At 38.5% G+C, this 20618-nt stretch overlaps 1 protein-coding gene and 1 long non-coding RNA gene across 2 annotated transcripts; both read right to left on the bottom strand.

Annotated features, from left to right (window-relative positions):
* Nucleotides 1-344: 344 nt before the first annotated feature.
* LOC145764549 (uncharacterized) lies at nt 345-20163 on the bottom strand. The gene is made up of 4 exons (XR_014288488.1): nt 20028-20163; nt 7368-7572; nt 6085-6188; nt 345-986 (listed from the first exon to the last, which is right to left on the bottom strand). It is a non-coding gene; the product is annotated as an uncharacterized LOC145764549 (long non-coding RNA).
* LOC145764803 (uncharacterized) lies at nt 9763-18342 on the bottom strand. Its single transcript, XM_082576480.1, has 8 exons — nt 17966-18342; nt 17123-17237; nt 16327-16555; nt 13701-15068; nt 13264-13434; nt 12597-12767; nt 12290-12442; nt 9763-12131 (listed from the first exon to the last, which is right to left on the bottom strand). The coding sequence occupies exons 1-8, from the start codon at nt 18214-18216 to the stop codon at nt 11755-11757; spliced, it is 2835 nt and encodes a 944-aa protein (XP_082432606.1). The 5' UTR covers nt 18217-18342; the 3' UTR covers nt 9763-11754.
* Nucleotides 20164-20618: the final 455 nt, after the last annotated feature.

Raw genomic sequence — 20618 nt, 5'->3', positions numbered from 1 at the left:
TTTATATCGCTTTATTCAGTTGAACACTCAATCCAGCATTTTGTGATGTTTTTCTGTTTCTAATTGGCAAAACAGTTTTCTTTACATTGACTTGATGAATCAGTGTAAAACAAGAATTGGTTTGCTGTCGAATGTGCGAGGGATACTTATCAATCAACAATACATGTAAGGATTGCAGGCAATAATGGAAATCTCGTACTGCCAACCTATGACAGTGCCTGCTACTTCCGACGAAAATGCAATACTGGTACACAGAAGGATCAAGCTGATCTACGTATTCTTGTATTGTCAATCCTATTTTTTTCATAGCTCTTCTGTGTTATGGCAAGTAATATTTTCGCTTTGACATAGAAATTGGTTTTTAGTTTTGTAGCACACAAGGTAGATGTGCTGATCGCATGACTAGCGATGTTTTTGTTCCATGTAGTTTTCAACTTTCTTTCGCTTTACATTTTATTTGAAATGTAATTTTGTTTTCCATCTTTTCACACGAAGCAATAAAAGCACTAAGTTTCCAAAAAGTGGTTACTGTCTACAAACCGTGTAATCAATCAGTCAGTCAGTCAAGCAAACGTGCAGTGCATGCAAAGAAAGCTCAAAAGATATATGTCGCACAGCTTCAAGCATGTTGTTGGGCGCACGCCGCACACTGTTTCAACCCAGATAGCAAATCAATCGTTGTTTTTACATTGAGTCGACGACAAAAAGACAGATTTTCTGTCTGGGAAAAACAATAGCATCGAAACTCCGATTGACAAAATTACTCCGCACGTGAAATAAACTATTAGTTTCATGAAACCAAGCGATTTGTGAAGAAACGGCAAGATTAAACAATGCTGGTTTAATTCTTCGATATTGCGCTTGGACAAGCGTCCAGCAATCTTCTAATACAGCTTCGTGTTCAATTGCACCGAGTGGATGGAATACTTCACAGACAATCTCAATGACTGGGTCTGCTTCAGAGATAATCCTCTAAGTTTCCAAAACTGAGAATAGAAATATCCATGATCAGTTCATGCTATTCTATTTCACAGTAAGTGCAACAGTATAATGCCATCAGATGAAACAAAGTAGACATTCGTTGGCATCCAACGCTAAATCGTATAGATAAAATATCTTAATGTAGGTTTTATAAATCGAAGTGGCTATTTTACCTACTTGTTGCGATGGTTACAATCAGGTGTTGCCAGAGTTAAGAATGGTTAAAGTTAAGAATAAGGTTAGGGTTTTGATCTTTGCCCAGGACTAAAAAAAAATTCCAAAATGCAAGATTTTGTTTTAAGCAGCTTTAAACTTTTCTCAAATTAGGGCAAAATTCCTTATCTGGCAACGCTATTGAAAATATAGCCACATGACGAAGATACAGTAATTAATGTTGGAAGAAGAATAAGACAATTGGAAAAAGAAAGCGAGGAAGGCCGAAAAGAAGATGGAGACTGTGCGACAGAAGATATAGAAATGGTCGGAGTGGAGGAAGGAAGATGCTGCTGACAGAGTGATGTGGACTGGAGGCCTGCAATCTGCAACGGCGACCCTACTTGAAACGTTAAAAAATAATGGGCAAAACAACACTATGACGGTTCATTGAAATATTGCAGCTGCTGTATATAGCTTCCTGGTAAATATCTTCAATAAAGTAGTTGATTTGTGATAAATTGTAACTGTAAGAACTCGATGAGCTATCCGGACACTGTCCAGAGTCCATCAGTAATTTTAAAACCAACCTTGCCCAACAAATTACTATAACAATTGGGACATCTGATTCTAAAGTGGCCCAAGTTAATTTGGGCCAAAAATGAGGTTTTGATTGAATCTTGCAGAAAACGATATAAGGTTGTTGCTGACAAAATTTGGAGTCTTTAAACCAAAAAATTTTTTTTTTATTAAGTGTCCAAAAGTAAACCAAGTTAACTTGGTTTCTTGGATAAAAAAAAAGATTATTGCAAGAAAGGCCCAAGCTTACTTGCAATCCATACTGCATTTACGATACTGCAATTTTTACCAAATCAATAGAACCAAGTTGTAGCTTGTAATAATAAATTGATTGCTTGGTAATACTGTACTGCGTATTTTTTTAGTCTCTACTCCTTTGTTAACGAATAAGCTAACATTAAACTCAAACAATGTTGAAGAATAGTTTCATTGTTACCTAGAATTGTCTTAATTTGCTTTTGCAGCTGTAGCTTGCTTTATAGTAGGCCTAGAGTCATTTTCAAAGGATCCTTGACCGTGTTTAGGATACCAAAGTTTCTCAGTGGATTTAACAAGGGCAACTGATACTAAAAAAATAAGCTCCCACATACCTCACGAAAATGGCGGGAAAGTTGTTATTTTAGATGTTTTTCAAAATGGCCGCCATCTTTGAAAACTAATAAAGTTCTATTTCTTGACGTGGATGGCCAAAAATGATAATTTAGGTATCACACTAATTTTGGTGTCACAAACACAATGGGATGACATAATTCATGATTCAGAGTCCCCTTGACCTCAAAATCCAAGATGGCAGACGTATGTGGTCCCCTACTGTAGCCTATAAGATTCACTATCACTGCAGGACAAATATGATGCACAGCTGTCAGAATCACTTCTGCTGTCATCATCGCTGTTCCCTATATATAGATGACTTGGAGTTGTTGGAAGTTCCAGGGATCGTGGAAGTGCAGGTTGGGTATAGCGTACTGGGAGGCATATGCCATTTGCAAGGTGCCATCCGTGGCCAATTGGTGACGGATGATTCTGAAGCTGGAAGTTCTTCTGCAGATATGTGAGGTAATTGGTGCGCTCTAAGTGTGGTCGTAGACTATCAGAGTCAGGTACCAGTCTGATGACCGTCTTTTTCTTGAGTACTGACCACTTTGCTGCTCTCACCTCTCCCAGTGTCTTGTGTTTGGTGTCATGATAGATGTACCGGATAACAAATTTCTGTAAGTCAAAGATGATTTCTTGTGTGACCGGGAGGATTGTTCCACAACTCTTGAGAAGGTTGTGAGCTTCTGATGATTGGTCTACTACACGGTCAACAATAGTTTTCTTGCCTACTCCATAAAAGCTGGAGTTATGATCGCATCCGTTAAGAACATGAAGTGGGATTAAAGACTCCGCCATTGCCTCATCACACAAACACCCAGCACCGACATCAGCTGAGATTTGCGTTTCAAGCACAAGAGTCCTGATATTTGCCGAGCTACACCGGCTGCCTGAACATAGTTATCGGTATCCTCAGTGTCTATGACAACCGCTTCTGAATACCATTCGGATGGCAGCTTACCATAGAGTGTGAACAGAGCTGCGTCTGCTTCTGCATGGACGCATGTGAGATTCTGCAATACTTCATCTGTGGTGAGATTCCTTGCTGGTTTGCCAACAACACAATATATGAGCTGAGTAATGATTGTAAATGCCCTTCTTTTGAAGGCAAACTTTATTATCTGGCTTAGCAAGAAGAGCATGAAGGTCTCTACTAGAAGGAAATTTGTTCTCTGACTTCACAAACACATTGCAAATGGACTGATTTTTTAACGGTATTGTCGTTCACTATCTTTGATGGAGAAGTCTTGCTCGTACGAGTCATTCACCAAGATAATACGTTCTGCATTCGTATGTCGGTACAGGACAAAGTTTGCAAATTTCTCACCATACTCCCCCTCACGTTAACTTGGTTCCATCTGCTTTTTCTCTGTTTGTTTGTTTGTTTATCTTTATCCTGCACTGCGAAAAAGCGAACTTGAGCGCTATGCATCGGTGTACGCCTTCCGACGTACACCTGCCCCACGCTGCAGCCGACGGCAATGTCTGTTTGCGGTTGTCTACTCTGCTTATGACTTAAATTTGGTACTACCCATTACTCGAAATCGATCACTGGGTAGAGGCAATTATCGTAAAGTTTCTTGCCCAGAGAAACAACAACAGTGCGGGTGGCTGGAGTCGAACATGCAGGCTCTCGACTGCGAGCCCAACGCGCTAACGACTCCGCCACATCTGTCTTCAGTACTGGGGGTTATTAGACGCCATATTAGTCCAATGTCTACTATTGAAGTGTAATATCAGGGCAAGGCATGGATGTCATTGTCAGCTTTTGCTGTAGCTTGCTCTTCTACGTTCTTGAACCCAGCCTTTTGTGATTTGCGTGACGATGAACACAGACTCTTATCCGGTTGACGTTATTAACATTCCGCGTGTTTGACAGCAGTTGCTTCTCGTTTTTGAGAACAGCCAACCATCCAGACTTAAGCTTGGATCCCTTATTCATCGTTGACTCTATCCTTATGTCTAGGGCAACACATGAGTAGGGTGTTCTTTCAGTAAGTTCAAATGGACACTCAGTTGAATGCTTCAGGTCAGTAACTGACCAGAAATCTCTAAGCATAAGTACATCGTTGTAACTGATTCCCAGGCCATCCTTATGTAATATGTCTACCATTTCTCTGCTCTTTGCCATACCATGTAGCAGTACAGCTAGGTTTGTTTCAAATGCAGTACATCTTCCAGTGATGTAGCTGGTCAAAATAAATGCAATTGATCTGCCTGGGGGGGTGTCATCAACTTCAGACTTCGTGGGGTGCTTTAACCAAGTGATGAGCTTCAAGAGGAGATCATTTAGGTCTCCATTTTCTAACTCATGTATGTATGGAGGCCAAGGAATAGTTTTTGTTTTGATGATCTGATCTCTGAGTCTCCCAGCTACATTCTTCACCAGGTTATCGTCGCTTACACCTAGAGAGGATATTGCAGCCTCAAGATATGAACCTGCAGCTCTCGTATTATATACCAGTTCACTCACATTCTTCTGACCTCCTGCATGAAATGCTATGTCATTTCTGAATTCCTTGATCAGAATTTCCTTCAAGAAACTGGACTTTGCTGTGGAATAGTAACCACAATTTGAAGTAATGCGTTTGTAATCCATTAGTACCCCTTGCAGTGTACGGATTTCATGATTTTCAAAGATAACTTGACGGACATGATGAAAGAAGATTGCTTTGGCCTCTCGAAGATTAACCTGCTGCAGATGCTCTGTATTTTCATCAGACAAAGACTTTCTCAGAGGGTTGCTGACATAATTGCGCCAACATCCACGATGATAACGAATTTCCAATCCAAAAGCCGTTCGACTGTCAGGGATAGATGCGAGTATGGTATTCAATCTTTCTCTTATAAGCTCATCTGACAGACAAAATGTATGCAATTTGAACCGGCTCCATGCGTCTTCTGTTGACAGCAGCAAAAGTTTGGATTTGCCAGGATTACTGTTGTTTTATGGTCCCTTCATACATCACAAGACGCTAAACCACTAACCACAAGAGGCTTGATGCAAGACGATACACAATAAAAATTTTGTTTGCATTTTTTTTCAAAATATTATTTCTTGTTTTCCGACTCCGTATTAACTTTACCAACAAATGGAAGTGTTTGTTCTTGTTAGTTTTGTGAAAGTCGACATTTCGATCGCAATTTAAGTGAAATTAAATGAAAAAAATTGGCAACACTGAAGTCGGAGTCAGCCAGCTATAAATCGAGTGGGAATCGCATATTTTTTGCCAGCTTCTACAGCCTTGGTTTTAAAGTTACGTTTCTTTTATAACCCGTATTGTTGTTAACCGTTTGTTCTTTCAGTATTTTGTTGTTTGGTGTTTTTCCTTATTTTAATAAAAAGGTATTAAAAGCTTTGCTTTTCGTGTAACATAAAAGCAGGCAAAAAATATTTTTTTAAAACGCAAAATTTTTGACTTGGGCCACTTTTCTGTTGTAAGAAAAGCTTTTATTATCTGTACCAAGTTAACTTGGGGCGCTAGTTTTGACTTATCTAATCATAGAAAAGTGGCTCAAGTTAAAACCTACGTAATAAACTGCGATGACGTCATCACCCAGTTAAACCAATTATCACAAACAATTTCTTGCTCACTCAAGTTTTCTCACATGCAAGATGAAGATGGAAAACCTTCAGTGACAATTTTTATCACAGCATGAATCTTTAAACTCGATTATCTCAAAATCACTTTTTTTGACTTGGGCCACTTTTGAATCAGATGTCCCAATTGAATCTCGGTATATCTTGTGATATATATATAAAATAATACTACATACCCATGGCCATTTCAGTAACTTTGCCATGTTATCCATCATCATCAGGGCTCATGTCGCATGGAACAAATCTTGCATTGAACGTATCATGTTTACGCCAAACAGCCCTGCAAAAGACGAATAACCCCAATAATGCAACAAATAGATGAAAATCAAGGATATAAAAATGGATCCAGAAAAAGAAACGAAATCTTCCTTCTACAAACAATTGGCAAACAGAGCATAGACAAAGGAAAATACACCATTATATATTAATTACAGTGAAGCATTTCACACGATGAAAGACACAAAATTACTACAATTGCTTGAAAAATTTAATGTCCCTTTCTTAGAAAGAAGACTTATAAAAAACATATATTTTAAGTTTGTAATCAAACAGCAGCATTTTGAAGTGGTAGCAGTCTCACTGAATTCTTTCCGACATCCAAAGGAGTTCGACAGGATGCATTGCATACTATCACCAATTTTTTTAATTTATATTACGAAGCAATGATCAAGGCAACGTTAAAAACACTGGACAGAAACGAAGTCAGATTTAATGGACACAGGACAAGTAGTGACCAACATAATATATGCAGATAATACTGTCATTCTGGCTAAAACCAACAAAAAATTGCAGGAAAGTATGGACAAAATCAATAAAATCAGCAAAAAGTATAATTATACAAAATGAAACTAAATTTAAAGAAAACGAAGACAATGCTGATGGATAAAACCAATGAAAAAAAAATTAAGCTGGAAGGAAAACAATTGGAACAGGTCACTTCCTATCATAAGATGGCAGACACACGCACCAATGATGTAAAAAGAAGAATCGGTCAAATAAAAGCGTCATTTTACAAATGTAAGGAATTTTCAAGAGATATATATATATTTGCAATTAAAACTGAATATCAAACCAGTTTTTAAGAAAAATTTGAACGCTGTTGAAAACAAAAACTTGTAATTTGGAATTTTTTTAGTCCTGGGCAAATATCAAAACCAACCCTAACGTTATTCCTTTTTCTAACCCTTCCTAACTTTAATCCCAACTCTGGCGACACCTGATTGTAACCATGGCAACAAGTGTGTAAAAATAGCCACTTTGCTGCTGAAAAGCTAATTAGTACCAGACTGGTCCACACTAGTTTATGAATAAAAAAAAAACTAGAAAATGACGAGATGGATTATCACCAAAGATTGGGAATATAAACCCAACTGCATGTATAAATAATCTGATACCAAATGTATTAACTGTTTACCTAAAAATCTGAATGAATTTAATTTCGATGACGACATTGACTTACCAATTCAACATACTTGTTTAGAAGGTGGCTGCAGACAGCATTTCGAATGGCCAGCTTTTCTGTGAGACAAAGACCTCACTTTTTGCAACAACCTCCGCTAGAAGCCGTAGAAGGACAAGCATAGCTGTGAATAGTCCATGATATTTTAGGTCCAACACCTCTGTCTTTGTAGAATTAATCTGATTTTATATTGCGGAATGTCAACCTGGTAAAACATACATAATTATTCCTTGCTATTCCCAAGTGTTCTTTACTTGCATTAACAATAGACATCATTCAGTTTGGTGCGGCTAAGAAACAAAATTTTAATACTGATGTTGGCATCTTTACAGTTTACTAATATCTTTTTATATATTCACTTTATTCAGACATGAGATACTGGACAGCTGGGTTTTTTTTTATCACTGAGACTTTTCGGTCATTTGTCCGAAATGGCTTGAAAAAATTCGGTCATTTTTTATTTATTTCGGTCATTTTTAGTCATTTTTGGTCATATTTTTTTTTTTCACATTTTTTGGTCATTTTCACATTTTTTCGGACAGTTTGACCGAATTGACTATATTTTTTTCGGACATTTTGCTAAAAAATCGGTCAATGACCGATAAATGACCGAAAAAAAAAAACCAGCTGGACAGTATAAACTTAATGGCTGTGGCTATTCTTACAACATATTGTAAAAATAGCCTCAGAGGCTATTCTTACAAGCACCACTCAAGCATTACGTTTGACATCAATATGCGCTCATGCGTGATCTGGAACTGGTATACAAGTCGCGACCCTGGTTAAAAAGGCGATGACGTCACACAGGAGGAATCCACCATAAAATGGTGGAAAAGTGGGGTGAAATTAGTCAACCATGACAAAAAAAAGCGTGCAAGTGTCCGCTTTTACCTAATAGCTATGTAACACAAGCCCGAAAAACACCACATATCTCCTTAGAAAAGAATTAAACTTGACCAAGTTTAACTATTTATCCGAAGAATAGCCTACTTCTAAAGATACCAGCATTTAATCAATAATATATCTTTGTCGTTTCTGCTTCGATTTTTACAATTGAACCATTGCTGGAAAGCGCAAGCTATCGTTTATCCAAATGAAGGTCAGCCAGACTCTAAAAGTTAAAAATATTTCTTAGGTAAAGAGTTGAACTTGACCGACTTTAACCATTTATCCCAAAAATACTTGTAAAGATACCAGCATTTAATAAACGCTAATCTAAAGAACATATCTCTGTCTATTGACAAGCAAAAGTTGAGGTTGATAGCTTTTTCACAAAGCGAGCAACCGGGCTTCAAACACAAGCAAATAGCGCCCGATGACTCGTTGCATTTCCGAATCGAAGCAAGTATACAAGTCTCCCCGGTCTGCGATCATTATATGTCTTTATTAAATTAGTTGTAAGTTGCTTGTTTCTGCTTCGATTTTAACAATTGAACCATTGCTGGAAAGCACAAGCTATCGTCTATCCAAATTAAGGTCAGCCAGACTCTAAAAGTTAAAAATATTTCTTAGGTAAAGAGTTGAACTTGACCGACTTTAACCATTTATCCCACAAATATTTTTAAAGATAACAGCATTTAATAAACGCTAATCTAAACAACATATCTCTGTCTATTGACAAGCAAAAGTTGAGGTTGATAGCTTTTTCACAAAGCGAGCAACCGGGCTTCAAACACAAGCAAATAGCGCCAGATGACTCGTTGCATTTCCGAAAAGCTAGGCTATTTACAAAAAGTGAATACCGCACATGTTAAACAAAAACTGTACATATTTTGAGCACAGCACAGTAACTGTTAGGCCAGATCATCACCCATGTGTCCCTCCTCTCCTTGCCTAGATGAGACCTGCCATTTGTCCTCGCAACCCTTTTTGTTTCCCGACCAAACTGAGAAGTTTAGAGTTTCGTTATTTGTTGGATGCAAATAGACGCATGCTTACATTTTTGACCACCTTAAAACACTAAACCAGTTTCTGCTCGACATAGCCTACAGTGTTCAATTTTTGTCCCAGGAATCAACTCTTCAAGCAATACTTTCCCTACTTTGTGTGCACTAACATCCTAATTTATATGCCATTGTTAACAATTGCGATATTCGTGAATTCATTTGAGGCTTTGGGTACCGGAATTAATATACTTATTTGAACTAGCAAATTCAATCCACAACACTTTCCACTAGGCTGTTACTTAACACTAAGCACGCATATGCGCTGCGATTTGTGGCCGTGTTAGCAACTGAAAAAAAGCCTTGGTGTGAAGATCACTGAATTGTTCAAAATGTGAGCTCAGTAGCCTATTACTGTGCTTGCAACTGCATGGTGCTATCAACGTGCAAAACAACTCGGCTCCAGGTCCCCTGCGGTCACAGACACGCATATTATCCCTGAATAGGGGGGTATCGCGTTTGCCATTCGCTCATTGTCGCCTGGTTTGATTGCAAACAAGTCTGTTCTATGTAGTTGCTTTCCTCATTGCGTCTAGTATGTCAGCACAATTGCTTTATCATCGCGAACGCCATTGTCACTTTTCCTCATCCACCTTTCCCAGGCTTGTTCGCGATGAAAGGCACAGAGTAACACGTAGCAATCTGCGGAACAAGAAGTCGTGGGCACTGAGTGGTAAAGTACAGTAGCAACTTAACAGTGACGACACAAATGCATGAGCAATGGAGACAGCACACAAGCAACGAAAATGTTAATGCAATTCACTAACTTGAAAAAACGCTTTCGATGGCCTTGATTTCCGCCTCACATGTATCGGTCATGAAAAACGAAGGGTTCCAGTTTTCTGACCACCCTTTTACAACAGAAAGTGCTTCTGCTATGTCCGAAGCTTGTTCATTTTGGATAATAAAAGTAGCAACAACCTGGTAACCAACATTCGTTCTGACGCAAAGAAAAAATAGAGGAAGGGAATACTTGGACGTCTTGTAAGTTGCATCCAAGAGGCAAATGCCTTGGCCGCAACGATGCAACAATCGTATTATCTTCATCTACGATGAGTTACAATCAACTAAATTTTCATCTTATGATAGTAGCCTACAGAAATAATATACGGTACTGTACGTAACATTGAAAACCACCAAGCCTACTACGTGAATATGGTAAAAAATAAATTGTCTCAAAAAGATTGGTTGTGACCCAAACCCTGCCTTTGGTTACCGCTGGACATGTCACTTGGTCCAATCAATAACACCACATAGGCGTATGGATTTGGCACACTAGATGGAAAAAATACAAAAGAGGTCAGTGAAGTAGGCTAGGCTACTTTGAATCAACAAAGCTTTTACACCTGAAAACTGAGTGTCTTTAAGAAACGAGATGAAAAGTTGATGAAACAGAACACATTTACATATGTTTATAGCATTTTTTGCAGTTAGTAAACCGTTTCCTCTTTTATGATGCCTATCCTCCACTTTGGTGAAAACACTGTGCTTTGCAGAAACCTTTTCAGAATCTTTGTCAACAAAGAAAAGGCTTATTATTGTAGTATGAATATCAACACTTAGTACACTAGTGAATTACAATGACAGGATGTTAAAAATCAACATTAACATGGCACCGTATGCTCGTTTCTGAACAACAACAAGCTTCGTTCCTGCTTTTGCTTCGTACTCTTCAATGGATCTCATGGCATCTTCAACTGAAGCCAACCACTTTCAACAATAAACAATTGATTTTTTACTGTTATAAACTTATGGATCTTCATCACCCATTTTTTGCCATAAGAAATCAAAGCATTTATGCCATAGCCTAAGATTACAGTGAAGAAATGTAAATACTACACACATGCAACAAATCTGGATTTAGCGAGTATAAGGTAGCTGATAGTTTGAAGCTCCAGTTTTTCTTCTTTCCTTCTACTATAAGTACTTCACCACATTTAGGTTTGTTTTATTCTGATGACAGCTCCTGATGAGTCAGTCAAAAAAAAAACTGCAGCTTCGAGCTACCTTTTACTTGCTATTTTCAAGTTCTGTACCACCATTTGCTATGAAAGAGTTCAACATACGTATACTAATTGTGTTAAGTTGGAAACAGTAAAATAGTTGAATATTAATGAACTGTTGAAGGTCTTGTTGGACCGTAGTATATTGCAGCAACTACATTACAAACCTGTACTAGTCCATGACTTTCAGCTAGCTCTCCCAAAGAATGTTAAATGTCCTAAATGCATCAGAACTTTTAATGCCAGGATTGGACTCATTAGTCATTCAAGAACACATCGTTAGCGTTTTATGTGAGGACCATTGAAGAAACGATTTTTATCAAATGTTACAAGTTTCAAGCATAACGCGTCAAGGCCAATAAGTCTTTTCGTAGTTCACGGTTTACATAACCTTGGTTTAATTGACAAAGCGAGATTGCAGTATCACCTGAACATTCACTGTCACTTCTCCATAAGGTTGCATTTCCTGCAGAACCAAGACTTCGTTTTTGGCGGCATTGTTCTACCAAGACATCTCAGATGGTGCCAATCCAGACACGAGTCGCACATGATGCTGTCGCCTGCATCAAGATCTAAATAACAGGAGATGCACAACCAGCGGCCTTTATTTCGCAAAGTGGTCAGTAGGTTCTCCATCAACGTCCAACCGTCAAAAGAAAAATGTCTTCGCACAGAAGCAATGGCAATGTTTTCATCTAAACACTTCATTGGAATTCTTTCGGGCAACGTTTCAATTTCATTTTCTTCGATCAGTCGATCGCTGAATGGACGCAAGACCTCTTCTACTACCTCAGAATCGACAAACCAACTGAGTATTGCTGAAAAATATGACCATGGGTGACTTTGTTTGATGTAGCCTACGTACGCTTTGACGTAGCCTATCGGCTAGGCAGACCCACAGAAGTCAAAGTGTAGTTTTTTAAACTAACGTAGGCTATAACAAAAATGAAGTCACACAAACATAAATGCAACAAACCTGCTTCTTTCTGAAAAGACGACTTCAGTCTGAATGGAATTGGTCCGCTCTTTTTTTGTCTCTTGCGTGGTAACCCAATGACTGTCAATCCAGCTCCTTTTGGCCTGCCACGTTTCATCATCTTCGGTGGAAATTTAATTGATCCTGCATCATCTGTTAATAAACACAACGAGAATCGAATATAGGCTACAACGTAGAAAACATCACTATTTCAACGTTTTTATTAAAAAATTAATAAACATAATGCATTATGCAATGCAAGAAAAAACAACTAATCAGAAATGAATGTTTCAGAAACAGCACATACTTGTAAAAGACTGAATAGAACTGGACGGTGTCTGCATCATAATCGCACTGGTATCAACGGTCGACAAGACGTCACCGGGTGTGTGCTGTGAACTACTACTTGAGACTGTAGGAAGTGCAATTCCAGGATCATTGCTGGAAAATGTTGCAGCAGCACTTCCAGTATCAGTGCCTGAAAAGGATCACCTCTGAGCAATGAAGAAACAATAGAAGCGTCGCACGAGTCTTTACTGGACAATTATTGGATGTGTTGCACTGGGGGCCAAACTGACGAGGTTACGGTCCTGGGCGGAACATAATGTCGTATAATCGTAAATACGTGCACTGGCAGTAGATATTGTGATATACCGTATTTTGAGTTGGAAGCGAGCACTTGAGGTGTCAACAAATCTACATTAACCTTTTGAAAACAAGATTTTGTTGCAGCCAAAACATGCTTCTGGCGTGGTTACCGAATGCCAACCAATCCAGTATCTATCAAAATCTGCTAGGTGTTTCTCGATGATTATTTGCACAATGCTGCATCACCTGCCAATAAACTCATTACTTATCAAATAATGCAGACCGTGCTATAATCTTAAGAAACATGAAACGTAGTGTAAGCGCAGCATGCAATGCAAGAAAAAAAAAACAACTAATCAGAAATGAAGCTTTCAGAAACAGCATACTTCTAAAAGACTGAACAGAACTGGACGGAGTCTGCATCATAATCGCACTGGTATCAACGGTCGACAAGACGTCACAGGGTGTGTGCTGTAAAGTACTGTTTGAGACCGTAGGAAATACAATTCCAGGATCATTGCTGGAAGATGTTGCAGCAGCACTTCCAGTATCAGTGCCTGAAAAGGATCATGCAGTTGTTCACAAAAGCAGAATTACTGAGCATCTGCAACCTTGTATAATCGTAAATTAGTGCGCAACTGCGCATGCAGTACATATTAGCCCACATATTGGATAGCTCAACGCCATAAAAATCATTGCTCAAAAAAAAATTGACTGCAAAATCACGACGCAAGTTGCAGTAACTAACCCATATCTCTTCAGATATTTGAAAAAATAGGCTAGTTTTTCTGATTTAGTAAATAGTGCTAGCATATAGGCCTACCTTTCTGAGTTTGACCCAAAAAGTTCACAACTTGGAATTTCTTTCCTTCCTGCAAGAACTCTGCAATTTGTCGTAAATTATCCAGGTTGTATTGGAATTCATCCATTCCTTGTTCAGATATCATTAACGCAATCTTCTGGGAAATATCTTGAACACGGCGATACTTTTGCTGTTCTGATAAAACACATCTTCTTTGAGGCTTGTTAAGAATCTCAACAGCTGGTAATGTGGATGCAGGACCGTTGTCCAGTGAGTTTCTTGTCAGGCGATGGGATTTAAGAAAATATTGCATTGTCCACCGTTCTGAACAAAGATTGGGATTGTACTCTGACATATGGAGCTGCCTTCTAACTGCCAAGACATGCCTACAAGGTAGCAGCATTGATGATGTGAATCCACAAGGACATGCTGTTGTTGTGACTGCCAATTCCCCATGGACACGAGATTTTACTATGGCAGAATCATTCAAAATCTCTGACATGACAACCTTTTCCGCTAACTTGAATTGTTGTTGCACATGAATATATGCAAATGGTGTCAGTAGCTGTTGGTATTGTCTCTCCGCCACACTTGAAATCGCATCAATTGGAACCTTAAGGAAAGCATTTGACGCTTTGTGGTCACGTTCGGTGGAAAGAGATTGGATACATGCCATCAGATCTTTAAAAAACATGGTCATTCCTGAGTATCTTGTTATGACACTTTTCAACTTTCCATTGATGGATTCCAGTCGATTATTAGTTCTGTTCAAAAAATTAGCTTTTAAGTTGCTCAGTCCATCCACCCATTGATGTCGAATAGCATGCCAGTTATCGTTATAATATGTTGTGACAGCAATTGGGACTGTGTCAACGAATTGGTTATACAGTAAATTATAAGCTGACTCATTTTTGGCATTTGCCAGTTTTCCTAAAATTTCCAGTGATACCTGCCTTTGGGCTGAAGAAATGCCTAATTTTTCCATGGAAACTTCTCTACGAAAAGTGCGAAGGGTATGAAAATAGCAAATTAAAATTTCTGCAGTAGGCAGCATTTTCATCATGGCATCCCGCTCTGTCATGTCTTTGTCAGCCATTACAACCTCCACTTTATCCCAAGCTGGATTGTGGAGTTTAAACTGAGTTAACAGCTTGCTGATGGTCAGTTTGTCTTCAGTGGCTACAAGCCACAGACACACAATTTCACTCTGACCTAAGCCATCAACATTCAGCATCACATATAATGGCATTCTCAAGTCATTAAGTTTGTAGGTTGCATCAATCAGCAGCATTTCAGGATATGCCGCAAAGGTTTCCCGCATGTCTTTCGTTTGAAAGTATATCGCCTGCAATTGTTTGTCATCATCTGCAAACACATCTACTGCAGCACCTAAAATGAAAATAAACTGAGGATTAGTATACCCTACAAAGCAAGAATCTTGACAATCCTGGGCCAGACTAAAATAGCGCAAAACAATTAGGCCTATTAGGCACTCCATCAGATTTAAAAGCAAAAACATCAACTTTTAGTGAAATTTGTTTTCTATTCTATGTTATTTTAATTATTGGCCAGAGGAAGGATGTTTAGGCCTTTGGTAATATTTACATCATATAATCAATGTTCCAACTGAGCGGTTGTATACCACTCTCACCCCATTCTCTAAAAGATGCCACATTGCAATGCTTAGGGTCCGTTAAAAGGATCCATTAGGAGTAAACTTTTACGTAGATTTCAAATTTAGCAATGTTTTCTATTTCTATCCACTCAAAGTAGAATTGTTTCAAGATATTGAAGACCTTTGATTGAATTCCTTGATCCCGCTTTCAATCTTACAATCCCCATAGCGCCTTATGTTGCAACAAAAATCTTTGGAGCATGAGTTTGGGAAAGTAGAATGAATTCTTATGAAGAAAATGAAGCAAAAAATACTCTCAATTGACCCTTTATAGCTCAATGTTGCAAATTTTCCACACGTTGTAGGGTACTGCTAATATTCTGTGTTGGTTATACTAGACAAACGTTTTCTGAATAGAAAAACGTCTGAAAATTAGATATTTTTCTTGTGTAGCCTACTATGATGTGCGTACTGGTAATCCGCAGTTTGCTGCAGTAGACAGAGTCTATTGACCGGTAAACCAGGCGGTCAACACTTTAAATTGAACTGGCAATGGTGAGATTGAACCCACGTCATCGAAATAATTCATCTGCAGTCTAAACCATTACGGCAAGAGGTCAATCGCGAATTGCTTAATTGACATTATATCTGAAATGGTTCAAGAAGAATGCTCACAATATCATGTGACACTCAATCTGCAGCAGCGACCTGTAGATTGCAAATACGCCTACGGTGTTGACCAATGTTACAGGCAACCTGGTAGCCTATTCTTGCATTGCTGCAGTACTACAATGATGCAAAAAATTAGATTTTTCCAAGGTCATGACCCTGACCACAGCTTGCACACACACATCCGGCTCTAGGCCGGAGTCACATCACCTCCAGTACGGAGCCAGAATTTGACCGGAACCGGAGCTCATTCTATCTCTACTTATCATACTGCACATAGAAATTAGAAAGTCATCTCTACTATTTAGCATGAACATATCTTGTACTGTATAACAGACAAAAAAGTTTTGTCTGTCGACTAACCTTTTTCTTTGTTCATTTCATTAATAAGTTCATCATAGGTGTTTTCATACAAAGGTCTCTGTTTTGCGGCAATATTATGCAGATCTTTAAGAATAACTGTTTTTCCTGTAGAAGCTGCAATGTGCTTTTGTACCAACTTTTTATTTGCTTTGGTGGCAAGCATTTCTCCGATCACACTGCTTTCTGTTTCATTTAATCTTCGTTGTTTAGGCATCAAATTAAATGCATTCTGAAAAATAATTTATATGCACATAGTCAAGAAAATGACATATCTTTTGACAGGTGTCCAACCCACAGAGATGGGCAAGATCACCAGGTTTGGTGAATCGGCGGCTTGAATATGACCAGTTTCGCACAAACTGGTCATATTCAGCATGTGCGTAGTCATGCGCGCAAAGTGAAATGACCACTTTACCGTGTCTTACGATGAAGTCAAGATCAGAAAAACTGTCTTGCAACATTCTTAACGTGTTTTAGTACAGTAGCAAACAATATTTGAACTTCAAGTGTCATAATCAAAATGCAATTATACACGAAAAGTAATTTTTTGGATAAAGGGGGTTTTGGACGGAAATTTCAATTTTTTTTACTAGTGGTCTTAGAATGTACTGTTGTATCCTAAAACCTGGGTTAAAATTGAATTTGAAAAAAAAGCCGATTAACCCCCCCCCCTAATGTTATTGCTCTTTTTTATCCTTCACATAATTTCTGATGAAAGCCTCCTTATCATATACAGGGCTAGTGTGACCATAGCTCAAAGGCTATGACTCTACTACAAAGGGTTATTTCCACTTACTTCATTGAAATCATGATTATGATCATTGACATTACTAATCTCAGTGATGCATAGCGCTTTTCCATCTGACGTTGCATTTACTTTGATTCCAAATGGACAACCTTTGATAAAAGTACTGAAAAACAACAAAGATGAGGTGACATAGGCCGTGTTGAATCACCCATAAGTACACCTAAATTAGCCATAACTCACGTTAAAGTAGCCTACCTGCAAGTCATGTCAAATTGCCCATAAGTTGCATCCAATTACCTATAAGCCCACCTGAATTACCCATAAAGTCACGTTGAATTACCACAAGTTCAGCCGAGCATTCTCATAAATCTAGTCGATTTACCCATAAGTGACGTCAAATTGCCAAAAAGCTGCGTTGAAGTACCCATAAGGCATGTCTTTATGGATAATTTCATGAGACTTACGGGTAATTCGACGAATTGTGCTGATGAGCAATTCGACGTAACATATGGGTAAATTGACAAAACTAATGGGTAATTCAATGCAACTTAGGAATAATTCTGGGCATGACAATTCAATGGAAATTACAATAGACAGCATGCGGGAATGGTTCAGCAGAATATATGCATTTTGCTAAGTTCTAAGCATTCATAAGGAATGTAGGCAATTTGCACTTATGCAAAACTCAATCTATTAGCAAAACTTATTACAATAGACAGCATGCGGGAATGGTTCAGCAGAATATATGCATTTTGCTAAGTTCTTAGCATTCATAAGGAATGTAGGCAATTTGCACTTATGCAAAACTCAATCTATTAGCAAAACTTATGCATATAGGCTACATGAGTAGCTCAACCTATGGGCACCAAGGACAAAACCATCATTACTTACCTTTGATTTGGTCTTTTTCCTTGACTACATGATTTGGGTGTTCTTCCTCCATGCACACAAGCATACTGTATTGTACGATACTTCAACTGTTCATTCCAGGTTTTTGTGGATGTAAGTGCTAGACGTCGTTTTGCGCGTTCAATTGTTATGGAATTTCTCACATAAACATTGACAAAGTTTTCTTTTTCCCATTGCTTAATAGCCGAAGAAAGTGTCTCAAAACTGTAATATAATGCTCCCTTCGTAATCATGATGACGATGGATTCATTGACGTGTAGTTTCGATCAGCAAAATCAGCAACTACCGCGGTTCACTCTACGATCAAGTGTGCAGCACAAGCCAATACGCATGCGCGCGAAATTACGTATGAGCGTCGTCGGATGAAACGCCTGAGCGCATTAAGGTCTTGCTCGAGTAAACAACGTCTTGCTTGAGTGGTGCTTGTAAGAATAGCTTCAGAGGCTAGTTTTACAATATGTTGTAAGAATAGCCACTTCGAAACTTAATAGTACTAATAACTTTTGGAAAAAATTAATTTTTTTAGAATACCATTGAAAGTTGAATCAGTGAATGCCCTTTGCTATGTAGGAGATAGATTGAATGCCAGTGGTGGTTGTGAAGCGGCAGTGACTGCATGAGTAAGGTTTAGTTGGGTGAAATTCAGAGTGTCGAGAGTTGTTATATGTGGTAGAAGATTTTCGTTGAAAATGATAGGAAGAATTTATATATACTAGTTGTGGGAGATCTGCAATGCTGTATGGAAGTGAGACAGGGTGCTTACGAGAAAATGAATTGACAATTTAAGAAGAACTGCGAGAGCGATAGTGAGAGCAATGTCTGGTGTGAAGCTGATGGACAAAAGAAATACCGAAGAACTTATGAACTTGCTTGGGTTGAAATTGAATGAGAATGTTAAGTTGGCGAAAGCGAATGGAGTAAGCTGGTAAAAGGTGAGTCCCATACATGATCCAAGCATCGGGGGATAAGATAAGGACAAGGTTCTCATTATACTAAGACTTCGGCGCTAGTGAGAGTAGGGTGGCCAGTTCCTTTCTTTCAGCCGCATTTCCTTCAGCAACTACGCCCACCCAATTTATTACACCCTGGGTAGAGGTGAGCGGTGTTTTTCAACAACCAGCTTAAACTGGGAGTCGAATCAGGATTGCATGATTGGAAAGCGAGCGCCTTAGCTGCTGCGCCATCCCACCGCTAATAAGTAAGGTGGTATGGGCATGTTTTGAGATGGGATGAAGATGATGTTTTGAGAAGAGTGCTGGGTCACTCATAGAAAACAAGGAGGACCCAAGAAAACGTGAAAAAGGCAAGTTGACGAGGAAAGCAGCAAGGTGGGCTTGACAAGAGAGGACGCGTTAGACCAGAGGTGACGAACCTGTGGCCCGTCAAAGAATTTTGTGCGGCCCATAAAACAATTTGACAATCGCTCATGCATTAAAGACAAAAGACATCTCGAAGCTGTTTTATGCCTACACTGGTACACCTTTCCTTTGCTATTTTCTTGCCCTAATAAACACTAACTTTCAGGGTTTAAAATTAGAAAATAGGAAAGCTATAAGGTAAATTTGTGAAAACACTATTCACCAACTTCACCTTGTATTTTGGTCGATTCGAATTGATTTTGATTTGTTTATCACCGGATTAAAACTGGACTACTACATTACCATATTTTTAATAATTACTACTATTATTCAACTTACTTAAGCTGTTCAGTTAATAAACCAATATATATTGAGAAGAAAGTGAAATCAAGTCACACTTCTGTGTGAAATCAAGTCTCAAATGAAGTAAAAAATCTTGATTAAAATTAAAACGTTCAATATTTCTTTTGGCTTTATTTTTACTGCAAGTGGGATCGCCGAGGTGTTTTTAATCAATAAGCATGCCTTTAGTGTAGGTAAGGTGCATTCAATAAGGTACCTTCAATCAATATAACAACAGCAAAACTTACAAAATTTCAAAGTTTATTTTTTGTAGAATTTAGAATTTGACGTTATGATTTAGTTTTGCCTCAACACAAAGCTACATTACATTTGTATGTGCTTACCATTGAGCTACTTCGCAATCAGTATTACGTCGATGCGTGGCAATCCAATATGGCGACCGTTTGATGGCGGCAGAAGAATGGCGATTCAGCAGTTTGTTGTGTCAGCACAATACTTAAGTTTTATGACTTATTCTTCAACTAATTTAACAGAAACACTATATTAGCTTACATAAAACAACTCTTTGACTGATCTAGTATTGCTAAGAATAGTTTAAAACCCCTTTTGATTAAAAAACACACTCAAATTTAGTGGTCAAAGATAGCTGATAAATAACTAACGAAAATGGTTTCAATAAAGATTTTCCTTGTCTAGCTCAGCTCACATAACTAGCTACCGCTCACATCTTGGTCACGAGGCTGAAAAGAGAGTTTCTGTGCTCATCATTCTCTCGTTTTCAAAGAGTTGCTTTTTTTAATTTTTTGTCTAACAAATGTGTCAATCATTGCTCTAAATTGACCAATGAAATGGTGTTGACGTCACAATCTTGTTGCCATATTTGGAACACGAACAAGCGGCAGAGCAGAACGCTCCACCTACTTCGAAAGCTATAAATACGGCACCCCAGGCAACTGGACTGCAGTCGTCTGAGC

This window comes from Aplidium turbinatum, chromosome 2 (assembly GCF_918807975.1).
Source record: "Aplidium turbinatum chromosome 2, kaAplTurb1.1, whole genome shotgun sequence".
NCBI classification, from domain to species: Eukaryota; Metazoa; Chordata; class Ascidiacea; order Aplousobranchia; family Polyclinidae; genus Aplidium; species Aplidium turbinatum.
Note: the sequence above shows the minus strand (reverse complement) of the source record. Positions and strands in the feature narration are given on the sequence as shown.

Coding starts and splice junctions, on each gene's coding strand:
- LOC145764803 (XM_082576480.1), bottom strand. CDS start 18,216: ATGATTACGAAGGGAGCATTATATTACAGTTTTGAGACACTTTCTTCG. Junction 15,069..16,326: donor TGAAATGAACAAAGAAAAAG/GTTAGTCGACAG, acceptor TTTTCATTTTAG/GTGCTGCAGTAGATGTGTTT. Junction 12,132..12,289: donor GTCTTTTCAGAAAGAAGCAG/GTTTGTTGCATT, acceptor CATATTTTTCAG/CAATACTCAGTTGGTTTGTC.